The sequence below is a fragment of the Glycine max genome, chromosome 20, assembly GCF_000004515.6.
Source record: "Glycine max cultivar Williams 82 chromosome 20, Glycine_max_v4.0, whole genome shotgun sequence".
Classification (NCBI taxonomy): Eukaryota; Viridiplantae; Streptophyta; class Magnoliopsida; order Fabales; family Fabaceae; genus Glycine; species Glycine max.
The window spans coordinates 46,032,698-46,050,732 of record NC_038256.2 but is presented as its reverse complement, the minus strand read 5'-3'; the positions used below and the strand labels follow the sequence as shown (position 1 = coordinate 46,050,732).

At 32.9% G+C, this 18,035-nt stretch overlaps 2 protein-coding genes across 3 annotated transcripts; one reads left to right on the top strand and one right to left on the bottom strand.

Moving 5' to 3' along the window:
* Positions 1-543: 543 nt before the first annotated feature.
* On the bottom strand, positions 544-4,493 carry LOC100817339 (leucine-rich repeat receptor-like protein kinase PXL1). Its single transcript, XM_003555527.5, has 2 exons — positions 1,238-4,493; positions 544-1,081 (listed from the first exon to the last, which is right to left on the bottom strand). The coding sequence occupies exons 1-2, from the start codon at positions 3,921-3,923 to the stop codon at positions 669-671; spliced, it is 3,099 nt and encodes a 1,032-aa protein (XP_003555575.1). The 5' UTR covers positions 3,924-4,493; the 3' UTR covers positions 544-668.
* Positions 4,494-11,036: 6,543 nt separating this feature from the next.
* LOC100813990 (inositol phosphorylceramide glucuronosyltransferase 1) lies at positions 11,037-16,548 on the top strand. 2 transcript variants are annotated; one of them, XM_006606410.4, is made up of 11 exons: positions 11,126-11,478; positions 11,676-11,796; positions 11,945-12,130; positions 12,288-12,451; positions 13,941-14,048; positions 14,202-14,339; positions 14,416-14,550; positions 14,761-14,906; positions 14,979-15,046; positions 15,172-15,295; positions 16,074-16,548. In XM_006606410.4, the coding sequence occupies exons 1-11, from the start codon at positions 11,251-11,253 to the stop codon at positions 16,207-16,209; spliced, it is 1,554 nt and encodes a 517-aa protein (XP_006606473.1). In that variant the 5' UTR covers positions 11,126-11,250; the 3' UTR covers positions 16,210-16,548. The 2 variants fall into 2 exon arrangements, with proteins under 2 accessions (XP_003556480.1, XP_006606473.1); XM_003556432.5 differs by having other exon boundaries at positions 11,037-11,478; positions 14,761-15,046.
* The last annotated feature ends 1,487 nt before the right edge of the window (positions 16,549-18,035 follow it).

Below are 18,035 nucleotides of genomic sequence, written 5' to 3'. Positions count from 1 at the left end.
CACATTCAGAATTGGAAGAAAAAACAACCACAAAACAACGAAGTTAGATAATTTTTCACCTTTTTATTTTAGAAAATTTTACAACTCGGAACTGAGTGCAGCTTAATTTTTGTTATGGAATTGTTTTCTTGTCACGCTGCGACATTGACATGGTAGACATCGAAGATCTTTCTTCCTTCATTTACTGTGCGACAATTGAACTAGTTAAAAAGGGATAACTAGAAACAACTAGCGAAGAAAGAATATTGAGTTGAGAAACAATCGGTGCAGTAAGACAATTGTGAAAGAGAATAATCGTGGAAATTGGAAAATGGCCAGAAAAAAAGTTTGCAAATGCTAGAGATGTCTTTGCTGAGATGGAAAACGGTAATTAAAATGGTGTTAAGAGACAATGACTCATTATACAGTCTTTATGCTCATTTTTGGTTATTTTTATTGAGGATGAATTGATTATGATTCTAAAATCACCGTTTCTTCCTCAATTGAAAAGGAAAGCAAGAAACAAAAACTTATTATCTAGAATTAATTTCCATTTTTCTTTTATCTAGAATACATGTATTTACTATTTGATATAAATTTGGTCGACGTAGGCAAAGCATACATCCAAATTCAGAGGTTAAGGGAATTCAAAATTAAAAATATATTGCTAATTCCTAAACAACTTGTTGCTACAAAAGACTGATTATTGGGGAGGTGGTGAAGATCGTTGGCTTTTCCACGCTCCTGCTGTCTTGTCCCCCATTATGGCAAATACTTTTCCTTCTTGGCTTTGCCTCTCCAAGCATTGTGACGATGTCTCTCATGGGTGGTCTTTCCTTGGGAAGCTTTGCAGTACATAGAAGTGCAATCCGGAGCACAAGCAGCATTTCTTCTTGGACATGCTTGCACTGACTAGCTATAGCAGGATCCAATGCTTCTAACAAGGCTTTGTTGCTTTTCTTCTTCCTTATCCATTCGACTATGTCAATTGATTCTTCAAATGAAGGGTCTAAAGGCATTTTTCCAGTTAGGAGCTCCAAAAGTACCACTCCATAGCTGTATATGTCAATCTTCTCGTCAACCTTCAGAGTGTATCCATATTCTGAAAACCAAAACACATAAGCATGATGTTAATCATCTTTTGCCTCATTTTCACTTGTTTGAGCTAGGAAGTTACAAAAACAGAAATTGGGGCATAAATTGCATACTAATATGGGCGTGTAAATAAACTTCTAAATAATGAGAGCTAAGTACTGACCGGGTGCGATGTATCCATATGATCCAGCCACCATGGAAACTGTCTCATTCTTTTGAATCATCATCCTTGCCAACCCGAAATCTGCTATTCTTGCCTCTAAATTTGAGTCAAGGAGTATGTTGTTAGACTTGATATCCCTGTGAATTACTAGTGGGTGGCAATCATGGTGGAGGTAGTTAAGCCCTTGTGCAACACCAAGAGCTATGTTGTACCTTGAGACCCAATCAACAAGCAACCTTGCAGATTGTTCACCATGCAGTGCTGTTCCAAGATTCCCGTTAGGCATGTACTCGTAAACCATCATCACATTCCTTTCATTGTGTACATACCCCAACAGCCTTACAATATTCCTGTGCCTAAGTCTCCCTAGGAGTTCCACTTCTCTCAACGCATCATTGCCATCTTCTATATCTGTTCGTGACCTCCATAGTTTCTTCACTGCTAAGGTTACGTGAGGTCTATGGATTTCAGCTTTGTAGACAATACCGGTGCCCCCCATGCCTATGACATTTGATTCCTTTATACATGCGAGGATGTCACTACTAGTGATGCTGATCCTCTGGAATGCTACTAACCTCCAGGGCCAATCCTCATTGCTCTGGAACCAATCATGGAAGAAATTGTTATACAAGTGCCATCTCTTGTATAAACATCTACCTCCAAAATATACTGCACCAAGAGCTAAAATCACTGAGACGCCAGTCACAAAACCAATAATGACGTGTCTGATATGTGAGCTCCTTCGATGGCTTGTCACAGCCAAACTTGGAGAACATGGAGGGAGAATGCCTCCACAAAGACCCTCATTGCCGATAAGATCATTAGGATTTATGGTCACCAACATCCCATTTGAGGGTACTGGACCCTCAAGTTTGTTATAGGACAGATTCAGCATTTCTAGAGCTGGGGAGTTGCCAAAATTTTCAGGCATCCTACCAGTCAGTGAATTGTTGGACAGATCAAGAACAGATAAGGTGGGCATCTTTGTGATTGATTTCGGGATTTCTCCTGTCAAGCAGTTATTTCGAAGGTTAAGGTTTACTAATTTTTGACAAGAAGCAATGCTTTCAGGGATTGTGCCAGATATATGGGTGTTTGAAAGATCCAGCACAGAGAGAGATGGACAGTCCTGGAACTCATCTGGGATATTTCCTCCAAAATTGTTATGAGAGGCAATGAAGGTTTGAAGGGATGGAATAGAAAGAATATCTGAGGGTAAAGAGGACTCAAGGTGGTTCCAAGATACATCAATGAAAGAGAGTGACGTGGATAAGGTAATATCAGTAGGAATTTTCTCAGTGAGGTTGTTCGTTGCCAACTCCAGCCGTTGAAGGCCAAGGAGGCTTCCAAAGCCAATTGGAATAGTCCCAGAAATAAGATTGTTCTGAATCCGAACACGTACTAAAGACAAACAGTTTGCAAGTCCACTTGGAATGAAACCAGTGAAGGAATTATTAAAGAGGATTAGTTTAGTGAGATTGCCTGTAGTACACAAACCTGGAGGGATCTCCCCCGATAACGAGTTAGAGGATACATCCAACCACTGCAAAGGAGAGTTCTGCCCAAGGTTGTGTGGCAAAGGACCATGTAAAGAATTTTTCCATAGCTCAAGCACCTGTAAATTTTTCAATTCACCAAGCTTCTCTGGTACAGGCCCAGATAGTTTGTTGGCCATTAGATTTAAGAGCTTCAGGTTTTCCAGTTTAGCAAGTTCTTCTGGAATCTTTCCTGAGATCTGATTGTCAGAGAGGTCCAAAAATGCTAGTGAAGTAATGTCGCCAAGTTGAGGTGGAATTTTTCCTGTGAAGTTGTTATGGTACAAATAAATTGTGGTGAGTTTTGTCAGCTTACCCAATTCAGCTGGAATTTGTCCACCGAGACTGCCTACAGCCAAGTCAAGGTACTGAAGACTGGTGAGGTTGCCAAACTCTGCAGGGATCCCACCTTCAAACAAATTGTATCCTATAATCAATGTCTCCAGAGAAATAAGTTCCCCTAGATACCCTGGAATCCTCCCTGTGAAGTTATTGCCTGAAAGGCCTAGAAACTTGAGCTTCTGCAAATTCTTGAAACTCATGGGGATTGGACTCATAAAGTAGCTCCCTCGAAAATCAAGGCTCTCGAGCAATGTTGCATTTCCAATATCCTCGGGAAGAAAACCTGAAAATTCATTGCTCGATGCATTGATTAATCTCAAGCCTGTAGCTCTTCCAAGACCAGTGGGGAAGCTGCCAGTGAAGTAGTTCTGGCTCACATCAAAGCTTTTGAGAGAGGTGAGGTTGGACAGTGATTTGGGCAGTGATGAAGCAAAGTTGTTACATCTTATGTTGAAAGAAGATAGACTTGAAAGAGATTGAATGCGGTTGGAAACACGACCGCTGAGGTTCATGTTGGAGAGGTCAAGACTCTCTACAAAGCCTTTCGAGTTGCAACCAACTCCAGTCCAGTTACAATGAGGTGAGCCTGGCTGTGTCACATTGCTTGGTGTTTGCCAATCCTTCAGATGCTTCATCGGGTCAATGAGAATGGATTTGATTGAGAGAAGAGTTGACAATTCATCATCTGCTGAAGCTTTAGTAAAAATAAGTGAGAGGCCAATGTAATAATAGAAGAACAGCAAGTGGCTTTGCATTTTGGTGGTTGTTTTCTTTGCGTTGGTTCCTCTTAATCTTGTTGCATTTTTCATAGCAGGGAACAAGGAATGAAGGGGAGAGAAGGGAAAGTTATAGGAAGTTCTGAGGAACAAATTAGTTTATAGTTAATCTAATGAGTGACAGATTGATGATAAGCTAAGGGGCAATTATTTTATTGGATATACGTGGGTACTTGGGATCTGAACCACCTAATCATGTGCAACTGATCACTGTCAATCTTTGGACTCATTTGAAATCTCCTAGACATCATAGCATGCACAGAATGTGTTCCAGAACTGCTTATAATGTCAACCCAAGTGAGTAATTTACCTGGTCCAAATATTCTTTATTTAGGCATTCCACAGCTTTGCATATTCAGTTCTTTTTCCCCTTCTTTTCTTTAAGGTACTTCAAGACAGTGTTCAATAGTAAGCACATTAATGAAATAATGATCAACTAGTTAAAACCCCTAACGAACTCTTCTATGTGGGAGAGATATGATTGAAGAAATGTTGGGTGAATTTTAACTGGTCCATTGCCATAGCATATTCTTCAAAGCAATTATGCAGAAATAGTTTCTTATGTTAGTATTACTATGAGATAAGGTATGTTTTAATATAAAAATCATGAATGAATATTATATTCAGGGGTGGCAGCACAGGGAAGTGGGGTAGGTTTCTCCTTTCCCAACCCTAATCTCATCTCTTTAAACTTTTTTCTTGAATACGTCCTTACCCACTCTTTTTATTTTGTTTTCTACAATTTCACATTTTCCCTTAAATAAATTATATATTATATATCAAGTACCTTTTGTACTAAATAATGCATTAAAATAAACTTTAAGATGAAGAAAGAAATTTAAGAAAAATGTGTTTAATTTTATAATTTAATTATTGTAATAAACTAATTATTGTCACGATGGAATAGAGCATCTATGGGTATAGATTTTCTTTACCTCATCTAATTATAACAAAAACAGCTTATGCATTGACGAAAGTTACATGCATAGGCGAATTGAGAAATATTGCTAATAATAGCACTTTTAGTTTTAAGCAAATATTGTATGATGAAGTAAGAGGAGTTGAACTTTATTAAATTTTCACCACTTAGCATAAGTGGTCTAACATATTGTATCATTAATCACTTAAAAATTAAACTAGTTATTTATCTAAAGCAAGTTAAAATAGATTGATATTCAGTATGTAATAAATCAACCGCGGAAACAACACAGTTTGGAACTTTCTCTCTCGAGTGTGTAAACAGGAAGGTCGAGATTTGTATTTTAATAGGGAATGTGTTATGTGACAATCATTATCTGCACCTACCATACCCCATTCCTGGCACAAAGCAATTGTGTCCCATTCGATGGCCACCACATGGGTACATCTGGCTATATGCTAATTATTATAGATTATGATAGATATACTGTATAAAATTTATGAAGGTATAACATGAAAAGGATATAACATATTAATGCATTATTCATTCTGTTTTTCCAATCAAAGGTTAATAATTGGACCCATAAACAATGAGAGGTGAAGGGCTGGAAGCCATGTGAAATGGGCAAGTTCATGAGGGGAAGAAGAATAGTACTTGATTCGTCATTATTGGAACTGATTTGTTCACCAAAAGAAAAGGGAAGCTGCTGAATGCTTACAACTAAGTCACATACACTATTATTTTTATTTGTGTGCCCAATTTGGGATCCACTAAAGGGTGAAAGCTTAGGTTCCCCACATGGCTCCACAACCAAGACTTAAGCTCACCACCGCCATTAATCATATTCATATCCTCTCCACAAAATAAGAGTTTATATGGATAGCCAACTCGAAATTTTGGCTACTCTTTTAGACTGTTTTTTTTTAAACAATTTTTTAGAACAAAATAATCACAAAAGGAATATAAACGTGATTGATTTTTTTTTAATGCTGGAACGTGATTGAATTTGAAAGTTATTACATAATCATGTGTGAAAAAATTGAGTGAAACTATTAAATTAGTCTAATTCATAATAATGTTTTAATAATATGAATTTAATTTAGATTCATCGTTAGAGTAAAACTTTTTTTACAAAAAGACATCTAATAAGGATTTAGATTGTCGCATCTGTTATGATTTGATTTTTATTTTTTAAATGATGAGATGTATTTTAGAAAAAAAATTATATATATATATATATATATATAATATTCTAAATTATTGATTAAAAAATAATGGTTGAGAATTGTGATAAAATAATATATATATATATATATATATATATATATATATATATATAATTAAATCTCAACAGTTAATTAATGGTTGTTATTACGTACGCTTTATTTGTTAAAGTGATTTTTTCTTCTTTTTTTTTCTTGAGTCAAATCCTATCATTAGTATGATGTGATGATATAATAAATCTCTCTATAAACAACTCTTACAGTTGATAGTGCACGTAAATCAAGAATAAATAGTATTGTTATAGTTTAATTTATGAGTTTAATATGTAAATTTTTATAATTAAATGAACAGTATAAAATCTTTTCATCCTATGAATATATACACTATTTACTCAAATAATATTGCATAAGTTCGTCACGATCAAGAATTAATTCTTGAATGTTTGTATATGTTTCGTGCTTTACATTATTTATTTATTATTTCCGCATCGAGAACATAAGCTATGCCCTATGTAAAACTGAATAAATCTCTGCTTGTTAGTGTAAATACACAAATATCAATACCTATGGCTTAACTTTCGATCTCTTCCATTTTTTTTAACAGAAGATATATTTGAATGTTCTTTGAAGCATACTTACCCTTTAACGGCTTATTTAGATAATTGAAACTTCTTGACACGATCACAAATTAAGAAAAGTAATTTTATTTAAATATAAACTTTAGAAAGAACTCAAGTTTCTAGGTAACTTTGAATTGAACTAAAAAACTCAGGTAGCATTCGGTCTCAGTTTCATTTTAGAGTTTTTCTTCTCTTTTACAAAAAAGTTAAAAAAAATACTTTTTTTAAAAAGAAAACTCTATAAATACAACAAAGAATTCTTAAAAATAAATTATTTTTAATAAGCAAAGAGTTAAACAAATATAAGAGTTTCTATTTTTAAGAAAATATAAATTTTAAAATTTTTGGAGTAAATACTTGTTAAAAGATGTAGAAGAGATGACAAACACCACTAAAAGCATATTTCGGCGAACATCTCTTATGCAACTTGATGCCTGACTTTGTCAACCAAAGTTAATACAACGAGTGATTGAACTCGTCCACTCAAGACTAGAATAGTATGGAGCCTCACAATCAATTACCATTACAATATTTTCATAAGTTAGTGTCAATTAATTAATGTCAAGACTAACGCTAAACAAACACTCATCATGCTTTTCTTTAAATCTTTCATGCCTTTTAACTTGTGTTAGCCATGACTCACACTAATTAATAATTTTTTACAAAGATTGGTCCGAGTAAAAATAAATTCATATATATCCTTTAAGGAAAGTTTTAAGTTTGAATCGTGTATAGAAAAAAATATAATAAAAACAAAAGAATCCATTAAGAGTGACTAACTAATTTCACAGTAAAAATTAATTACCAATAAAATTAATAAATACTTCACACTAAGTAAAGAAAAATTCATTAACATAATCATAAACATTAGCCATTAATAATTAATACCAATTATAACTAATTTAAAAAATCTATTAAATTTTGTTTGATTTAGGGCAAATAAAAAATATTTAAAAGGTTTAATTATAATTTTAATTTATAAGGGATTGCAATTATACAATTTTGATCACTCAAGTTTTAATTAATTGTGTTAATTGACTAAATTTTTCCATTTACAATTAGGTTCTCTATTTTGATTTTATCCGATATTTAATGAAATTAATTGATGTGACAAATTGAGTATGATATTGACATGACAATATTCAAATATAATATACCAGTTAAAAAACAAAACTTTTGAACAAAAGATCTAAAAAGATGTTTTGATTATATTGACTTAATTGTGATGATGATGTTGATGGATAAATTATTGTTTCTATGACATAATTAATGAACACTAAAAGGAATGTCTTTGGCTTAATCATGTAATTTGTAGATTAATTGATGTATAATTATTCTAGTTTAATTAAAGATTTTGAGTTGTGCATATTTTTTCTTTTTTCTTTTAAAATAAAAATTATTCTCACTTGATATATTTTCTATAAATAGATACATTAATAAATGTTAGAAAAAAGTCATAAACCGTAGTCCTTGAGCAGACCAAAGATAAAATCAATTGAAGCGGATATTGCTAATTAAGGGTACGATTTATTCAAAATTTTGCTTCCTTCATCGCATCCACACGAAAGTTCAATGAAAAATTATGTCCGATGAAATTACGTCTTTTAAGTAAAAAAAATAGGTAATGTATTATATATATTCCGCAACTATATATGTCTAATTGTCTGTACTGAAATAATTACTTTTTAATTAATTTACATGATTACGAAAGAATTTGGAGAACTAAAAGTTAATTAGCTTGGGATATGAGTAACTTCTTTTTAGCGAAAGAAATTAAAATATGGAACTCTATTAGAACTCTAGTCTATTCCAGCTAGCTAAACAACATATAAGTTAATTTTATTTTACTATTTCTTATAAGACTTCTTTATTAATAAAAATATTCAAACAAGATTTAAACGTGAATTAAGATGGAGCCGCCATTAATGTAGGACTTCTAATCATAATACAATTTATTTTATGCCATTATATATATGATTTCTCTCTCTCAGGGCATTGGAGTGATAGGAAGGAGATAACACTTTGAATCCTATGGGATAGGGCACCAATGAGTACATGTTGGGACAATGCATGGCATAAAAATTTAAAAAGATCGAGGAAAAGCGTGGCGAACTTATCTATATTTGTAAGCTAGGTGACAGCTACGGGATTGATATAATTTTAAATCAGAGCTTTGGATAGGGATACAAGAATACAAGATCGCTGAAGTTGGAATTCATGGACAAGAAAGAAAATGGATGGGCCATTTAATTTTCTCATATTCATTATGTTGTAAAACTTAATTTTGTGTAACAGCTCCTTCTATTATGACAAAAATCCAATAATTCACTGTGTCTGAGGCAAGTATTCCGAGTAAATGAAGACTATAGAGCTTGGTCGTTATCTTCTCTTTGTCACCATAACCTGACTATCTCTTTCTGAATTTGTTGATTCACTTTTGTTTAATTTCTTCCTCTTTTCCTTTAGCGGCCTGTTTATTAATTAATTCTTACTTCACATGTAAGATGCAGAAAGCTTTTCTATGCAAGATGCAATATATTAAAGAAATCAAGTAGATGAATGAAAGTTATGACTAGAAAATGAAACCAAGCCCAACAAATTAATAAATAAAAACTAGCCAGCACCAAGAGGCCTGAAAACTGAGATATTCATGTAACTTCGGTATCAAATTCCATATGATGGTTCTACGTACATATATACTGTGACTTTGTCATATATATGTTAAGCCAAATGAACATGAAATTGAAGACTAAATAAAAAGAGCCAAGAACCAGACTTGCCGTATGTAGACAATTGATCATTTCACTTAATTACTTGCCTCTCGTGGCATGCAGTAGATCGAGGGCATACTTAATTTCACTTAGTTTGCTACAGAATTCTTGGCAATAATATCCTGCATGTAAGTGTGAACTTTCCATCAAAAGAGTTGGAGGGAGAATCTTGGCGAGTCTCATCTAACCCCAATTCCAAACAGACATATATATTTTGTTTTAATGGCATTTTTTTTATTGATAATATATGATATATATAATCTAAAAAGAACACTGAAACTTTAACTATTTGTATTATTCGGAAATTTAGATAATTTATGCATGAATTAATATCATTTCAGTCGGTAGCTAGATCAGACACCAATATATTGCATCATTAATAATATGATTTATTATAATTTTATGATACCATTAAATGCATGAGGTTATTACTCCAACTTAACCCATAGTATCGAGTTCGAACGGTGTTAAATACGAAAATATCATCAATTAATGTGTAACAGTTTTAATGAACTACCATCAGATCATTTTTTTTTAATGAACAAACATATTAGAACACTCATTAAGAAAGTAAAAAAAAAATATTGAGATGTATAAAAATACGTTTCTTTATGATTTTTAAATGTACTCTCATATAATTTTTAATAAAATATTTCATTTTTTAATTCCTTAACTACTACCATAAGTTAGCAAAATTATTTTTTTAATTAAAATTAAATTGGTGGTGTATATTAACAAAAATTCTGTTACTATAAAGATAGATATAAACCACTGATATGTCGTACTAGTATTATTGACATAATGCATCATAATCTATATATTAATAATTTATTTTCTATTAATTAAATTATACCAATTAAAATATACTTGAGGTGTGTTTGAAATTATTAGTTCATATATAATAAGATAGTTGTAAATTGAAATTTAATAAATTAGTTTATTGAATTAATATTTGACAAAATTAATTGTTGAACTAAATAAAGGATCATATTTTTTGGCCATGACATAAAATTTTGTAACTATATATTTTTTATATCATTACCATTATATTTCAAAAAATAATAATTATCATTATTCTATTTTAATTTATTTAAAAAAAAATAATTAAATGAAATGAAAAATATAAATATATTTATATTATCATTTCAATGATTTCATTAAAGAAATTATATTTATGAAAGTGTGAAAGAGTGGTTAATGGTTTTTTGAATAACTAGAGGGATAACGGAATATTTTAATAAGTTAATCAAGATAAAAATTAATAAAATAAGTTATGAAGTTATAATTAGGTTTTGTTTTGATCAACTTGTTCAATAAATACTTGTAGAAGAAGGAAGTAAGGATGTAAAATAAGTTAAATTAAAATAAATTTATGCACCTTAAATTTAATAGTTGTTTTTTTATTATCTAACTTCTTCAAAATCCGAGGTACTTGATTTTAATTTGGGGAAAAAACTGATTTTTTTTAATTTTCTTCTTATGTAGATATTCATTGAGAAATTTACTAAAACAAGACCTTAAGCTTAATTAAAAACCACATAAAGTAGCGTTTTTTAAAAAAATTAAAGTACCGAAATGTTTTATTTTACTAAACAGTTAAATAGGCTAATAGCATATTGATGAGTTGAATCTTATAAAAAATATATTATTTAATTCAGTGGTTATAATAATTAGAAATATAGGATGAGTAATTGAGTATACATGATGATTTCTCTTTACTAAAATTCCATGGATTAAAAAATAATTAAAAGAGTTTTACGGTTGGAAGTAACAGCGAGAAGGGATTTTTCTCGAGAAAAGAATCTTCACGTTGAGAATCGAGTTAGGATGAAATTGTGTGGAAGTATATGGTTATGGCTGATACTTCTGCTGGCTTCAGTTCAATCACTGGGATCTGAGAGGACGGATGTGGCATACGTGACTCTATTGTACGGAGATGAATTCTTGTTGGGTGTTCGAGTTCTCGGCAAATCGATACGCGACACGGGATCCAACAAAGACATGGTCGTTTTGGTCTCTGATGGTGTCTCTGATTATGCCAATACCCTTCTCCAGGTACTCTTTTCCTTTGCCAATTGTATTATTGCGGAACGAGAAATGAAAAATTTCTGATCACTTTATATTAAATTTGATATTAATGTTTCATTTGACATGAATCCTAAATTTTGTTAGTTATAACTTATTTTAAGTGATATTGTTGATTATAGACCTCGTGGGTAGGGTAAAGGGTTTTATGATTGCTTTTTGTGTAGGCTGATGGGTGGATAGTTGAGAAGATTAGTTTACTGGCAAATCCTAATCAAGTACGTCCAAAGAGATTTTGGGGTGTCTATACAAAGCTCAAAATATTTAACATGACTGACTACAAGAAAGGTATAGTATTTATGTTTTTTGTGTCGGGTTATGGAAGTTGTGGAGGATGCTCTAAACTTTCCATTTAGGTTATTGCCTTTCAAATGGGATGTAGCTTCTCATGTTTATGCCCTATGATTTATTGGCTGTCTTGAATATGTATGTGCAGTTGTTTATCTTGATGCTGATACTATTGTGGTTAAGAATATTGAAGAACTTTTCAAATGTGGAAAATTCTGTGCTAATTTAAAGCATTCTGAGAGGTTGAATTCCGGAGTCATGGTGGTGCAGCCATCTGCTACTGTTTTCAATGACATGATGAGCAAAGTAAAAACTCTACCATCTTACACTGGAGGTATTATTGTTTTTTCTTTTTTCTCTTTTTTGTACTAATATTATATGCCATTATTTTATTCATTTGGATTTCCTTGCTGGAAGCATTTTGTATTAGATGTGGATTTGAATCTGATAGGTTTGAACAATTGACATCATCTCTCTTCCTGCTTTCACAGGGGATCAGGGATTTCTCAATTCATATTACTCTGGATTTCCCAACGCACATCTTTTTGAGCCAAATTTGTCCCCAAAAATGTTGGATACTAGACCAGTTCCTGAAATGGAGCGACTTTCCACACTTTATAATGCAGACGTTGGTCTTTACATGCTGGCTAACAAGGTACTGGAATATTGGTAAATAAGAGGATGTTTCCTTACTTTTATGTAATTAGGGGCAATACAACAGTGATACATCTCCCTTTTTGTTTCTTCCCTTTGTAACTTCCTTATTTGAGTTTTCAGTTCAGATGGATGCCTGTTAGATCCAGTTGCCTTATCTGATTAATGTTTAACTTGTAATAGTCCTACATGTTCATGTATTGATGTTTAGTTAATGTTCCAATTCACATGATGCAATTAGTTTAACACCTACTGTCTTAATAACATATATTCTTTGTGATAGTTGGAAATAATTTTTTTTAATTGAGGTATTAAAAATTAAAGCCTTTCTGAATAGGTTAAAGGAAAAATTGAATAAATCTTCTACAACAATTGCAGGGAAAATTTCTTTTGTGTTGAGATGGATTTCTTTTGTTGGTTTAGGAGCTTATGGTAGAAATTGGAGTTCGTGCTGAAGCATCTCTTTAATAGCTATAGCATTGCAGTGACCCATTTTAATATATTAATAATGTTAAAGCCTTAAAGGAGTTATTTAGTGCTGCTGCTGTTGGCGGATGGCAATTTTAGCAGTTAGGATCAGCACTTATTAATTTTGCTATGCAGATGGGTCAAGGTGATGATGTAGGAGGAAAGCCTCGGAAAATTTCCATCAATTTAACATTTTCATCTTTCTTTACTTCCTGTTAGAAACTGGGTTTTGGGGCATGTGTGATGGGAATTGAGTTAGGGGTAGTAATGACAATTATTGGCAAAAGTAGGAGCAATTACATATTAAGATTGGTGTAATAATAATTGTCATTAGCAGTAATGCATTATTAGAATAAGTTGAATAGTAACTGCAATGTTGACAGTTTAGGGCAGAGAGTTAGGAGTAGTTACATATTATTAAATGTGTGTGTAGTAGGGGGATACTTGTGTATTATTTTCTAGTAATCTGAACAGAGAACTCTTCTCTGTAGAAGTCTATGACTCTAGGACTGCAAATGCTGCTGTATTTTGTGTGATTTAATATTACTCTTCTCCAATATATCAATTGGTGTTCTATCATTTTTGGTCCAACCTGCCAGATTAAAAGGGGGGAAGTAAGATCATGATGTTTGTGAACGAGAGGTTGAATGAATTGGAAGAGAAACTGGAGGGGATGGAAGCCATAATCGAGGCTTGGGTCAATGTCGACAAAAATTGGCAAATTTTGAGAAGATTTTGTTGGAGAAGAGAAAATTGATGGGCAAGTATGCAGTAGGTAACCTTTGCCTTTCAATCAATTTGAGTTGATTTTTAAATGGTGGGAGGTGGATGACCATTTCAGGAGTTGAAACTCAGATTCTTGTACCGAATTTTCCTAGTTTTGAATTAGCTGCTGTGAATATTTCGTACATTCTCTCACATACATACCAAATATATGCATTTAAATATCTCTGTGTTCTTTTACATTGCATCTTTTACTTCAGTTATATAACTATTCATACTATTCATGCTGATTTGTCCAGTGGATGGTGGATGAGAACGAACTCCGTGTAATTCATTATACACTAGGCCCTCTTAAGCCTTGGGACTGGTGGACATCTTGGCTTGTGAAACCTGTTGATGTCTGGCAGGTATTTGTGCATTATTATTCTATTTTAGCAATATCTCAAAAATTTGTCTTCCAGTAATTTTTTAAAAGGCCATCTTGCTTGAGTAGTCATGTGACTAAGTTGAAGTTTGTGATAAATGTTAAATAATTTGCTTTTACCTTGTTTGTGCTGCAGAATGTAAGGGAACAGCTGGAGGAATCCCTTCCTGGAACTGGAGGGGGCCAAAATCCTAAAGATAATTATCTTGTGAAGTTTCTTTTTCTGCTACCATTTTGTGCTGTGCTGTTCTGCTGCTATCGTTCATTTCTAAAGGTCAGCTATCATGAATTGATTTTATTCTTTAAGCATTAGGAATTCCATGTGCCTCATAATGTTGTATTTTCTGCAGAATCAGGGATACTTTGGTTCCTGTTATAGAACCTCACTATGTGATCATGTCAGACACCTTTATTACAGGATTAAATCAGGGGGGCCACTTGCATATACTACCATTTCTACCTCAACTCTCAATTCCCCTCATAAGGTCATTTTTTTGCTTCTATATCTTCTTATTTAGGGATTTGGTTCCTCGCATGTGAGGCCCTTGCATACTCATCAGATGACTGGGTAATGTGATGTCCTCACATTAGAGGATCCAAATCCTGTAGTTGGATATGCATGCTGCTTGCTTGTGCATTCTTAAAAAATATTTTTTTTATAAGCAATACTAAGTATTATTTATGGTGTTAAACAGCTCATAAATGGTGCTCAGTACAAGGCGCCTGCATATATGGGCAGTATTTCTGTCTGTGTCTGTTTATTGGCTGCAGTGGTGTCTCTTGGATTAGCTCTCTTGATAGTACCACGGCAAGTGGCTCCATGGACTGGTTTGCTTTTGATGTATGAATGGACATTCACAATCTTCTTTATACTATTTGGAGGTTATCTAAATTTGATTTATCATCGTGGAAGGATTATGACATCACAAACACCTTCCTCATTGTCTCATCATGAATATTCTGATGATGATTCTGGAAAAGGTATGTTCTGCCAGAGTAGAGCTTATTTGGGGTTTTTGTCTTTCATCTAACTGTGTCCTCAAGACTTATTCTTTTTATTCTTTTTTTAATTGTCATCCTTAATTTGATCTCATCTGTATTAACAGTTCATCAGCGTCAGATGTCATCATGTAATGCTGCTACGTGGTTCTATGGATTAGGGATGGCCTTCTTGGCCATTGCTACTCCATCTTTGCCTTTTCTTTTTGGGATCACTGCATTGTTTTTACGGTAATTTTCCTTTGAATTTATTAGTAAAGATACCATATTGAAATATACAATTTTATTATCCGTCTTCATGGTTTAAATTTTAGAAATAGCACCCCGTTCTCAGTATGTTTTTGTAATCATTGACTAGTCAATTAGTAAACTTCAAAATCCAAATTTAAAAGAATCTACAGTCTGCAATGGTCTCTTTTGAGTGGTAACTTATAATCACGTGCATGGTGCATCTGATAGGCTTTCAACCTGTGATTTCATCCACCCTAAGAAACAGAAACTGTAAGGTTATTTGACCATTTCATTGGTCATTCTTTGCTTATTTTTGGCTCACGTTTTAATTCAGTCCTTCTTCTACCTCATTAAACTGGAATGGTAGTTTGGAGACAATTAGGGATGTTAGTAACTTTGTTTGCTTTTGTTTTCTTGTTTTTTTAAGAGGGAGGAAGAAGTGAAGTAAATTCTTAACAGATAATTATGTGTTTTTGGACAGAGCAACATACTTGAATCAGGAGGGTTTTTCTTTTTTGTCTTCTGTTGTATTTTGGTGCTTTTTGTTGCCTATTTTTAGCACATAGAATGCCACCTCTATAGTACGCATGAAATTGAAATTTAATAGAACCTACCAAAATAATCTTCTCTTTTTGATATGTATTCAGTTTGAAGTGGATTTAACCATATTTAAGTGTTCTTTCCTTTAATTCTAAGTAGTTTTTTTAAGAGGAAGAACATTTTTCTCAAATCTTTCTCTTTGAATTTACACTTATATTTTGATTTATATTTCTAACAGGTTAGCTTTGATGGTCGTTGGGGGCTTAATATTAACATGTTTCTTGACATACTCCTCTGAACATCTTGCAATCAGATCATTTCTGAAAGGGCTTGAAGAGAGGGATGCTTCACGCAATGCAAACTTCTGTTGTTGATTTAATTCTTTGATCTGGTGCAAACTGTGGTAGATTATTTTTTTTATTCACCTTTACTTCAAGAAAATATGCGTCATTGATCTATATAGGATTGGGATAAGTTGCCATACACAACCGAGCTTGGGCTTGCTAATGCAAAAATTGGCAGCAAAGCATGACATTAGGCGGAACAAAATCTTAGGAAAAACTCTTAAAATTTAGTTTTTGAGAAAACTCAAAAACATTTGAATCATTTGATGCATCTAACTTATCTCATGTTGAGACTTAGTGGTGGTTATTATTGTATTCAACTAACGGGTATTGTTGTTCTAGTGACCAATGCAGTATTAGTTTTGTCAATGAAGCATAATGTATTTTTCCTTGTTTCCATAATTCCTTTATTACATAAAAGATGGCGTCGCTCCTTTTGAAATTACAGTTTGAGTCTCAAATAAGATAAACGTGTTGTGTTTTTCAAAGAACGTGCTTGCTTGATGTGAAATGGCTGTCAAAATTGCGCGTGAAACTTGTATTTTTGTTCTTGAAACATCCTTTTCGTGAAGGCTAGGAAGAGAATGTCATTTGCACAGTTGTCAAGCTACTAATCGTATATTTTTGCTCCATGAGTTAGTTTCATTTTTTTTTCAAGATTATGAGGAGTCCTCATAGGCTTGACTTTAATCACTAGATATTTTATAAATTCGGAATCCTTGCACTGTTAGTTGAATTTGTTTAAACATTAAAGACTAATATGCTGTTTACATAAAATTTAGTTTGCCGGTGGACTTTAACCAGTTTCTCTTTGTATCTTGGAAAAAAAATTGGTAAGATTGGAGAGGCAATCAGGCACTTCCAATACTGTTAGTAGGGTGCTGATGACATATAGTGGTTGTCAGCATAGACCATCTAAAGAGTTAACCACATACGCTTGAACTGCAAGAAGTTTCATTCAATTATAATTACTCAACTAGTTCGATGTCCCCAAAAGATTTTCTTGAGAAGGATTATCTACTAAGCGAAGAAAGTAATGTCACAGGAATCCAAACTCATGCCTATGAAAAAGGTGAAAATTTGTATTGAATCTTTAATCACTTATATCAATCCACATTAACAATAATTCCAGTTTCTCCCTTGAATGTTGAATGATGCCAATTGCCCATTGGAACCGAGTTGAACAAATTCAGTTTATCTCAGTATTGCGGTAAATATCAAGGCACTGCCCAAGTTTTGACCAAATAATGAGTGGTGCGCCCTGTGGTTACAACCCAGAACCTTTAAGTTTTATACATTATCCACATCTTACACAATAAAAAGAGGAAGAGATATAAAGTTCAAATTTTGTCATTTTCTTCCTTTTCATCTCTCATCCCTGCTTTTCTTAATAATAAAGAGAACCGATTAGTATCTTTCAGTATACTTTTCTTTTCGTCCTTGGCTTCGGTATGGGATCCACTTCTATGCGAGATGGCAATTACAAGGATGATATCTTTACTATTTTTTGAGTTAACTTTGTTAAAAAATTAAAATGGGTAGCATCCAAGGAAAAATGACATTTTACACCCTAAAATAGGTAGAAATATCATATAAACATTTTTTTTTGTGTGTGGCATATAGACTATTACTCCGACAAAGCAAAGCCTAACTCAAGACCAACTTCTATGCTAGATTTCATAGCACTTGACTTGTCATACTCGTTCCCAGTGATAGTGGAACTCGCACAAGAGAATCTAGTTGTGATTTTATTTATAGAGGATCTCTTTTCTATTATAGTGTAAGTAGCACTTATGAAGAGACAAATTAATTTATTATTAGTCTGTATCTTTTTAACCACCCCTAATTCTTGAAAA

Coding starts and splice junctions, on each gene's coding strand:
- LOC100817339 (XM_003555527.5), bottom strand. CDS start 3,923: ATGAAAAATGCAACAAGATTAAGAGGAACCAACGCAAAGAAAACAACC. Junction 1,082..1,237: donor ATATGGATACATCGCACCCG/GTCAGTACTTAG, acceptor TTTGGTTTTCAG/AATATGGATACACTCTGAAG.
- LOC100813990 (XM_003556432.5), top strand. CDS start 11,251: ATGAAATTGTGTGGAAGTATATGGTTATGGCTGATACTTCTGCTGGCT. Junction 12,131..12,287: donor TCTACCATCTTACACTGGAG/GTATTATTGTTT, acceptor CTGCTTTCACAG/GGGATCAGGGATTTCTCAAT. Junction 15,047..15,171: donor TGATGATGATTCTGGAAAAG/GTATGTTCTGCC, acceptor CTGTATTAACAG/TTCATCAGCGTCAGATGTCA.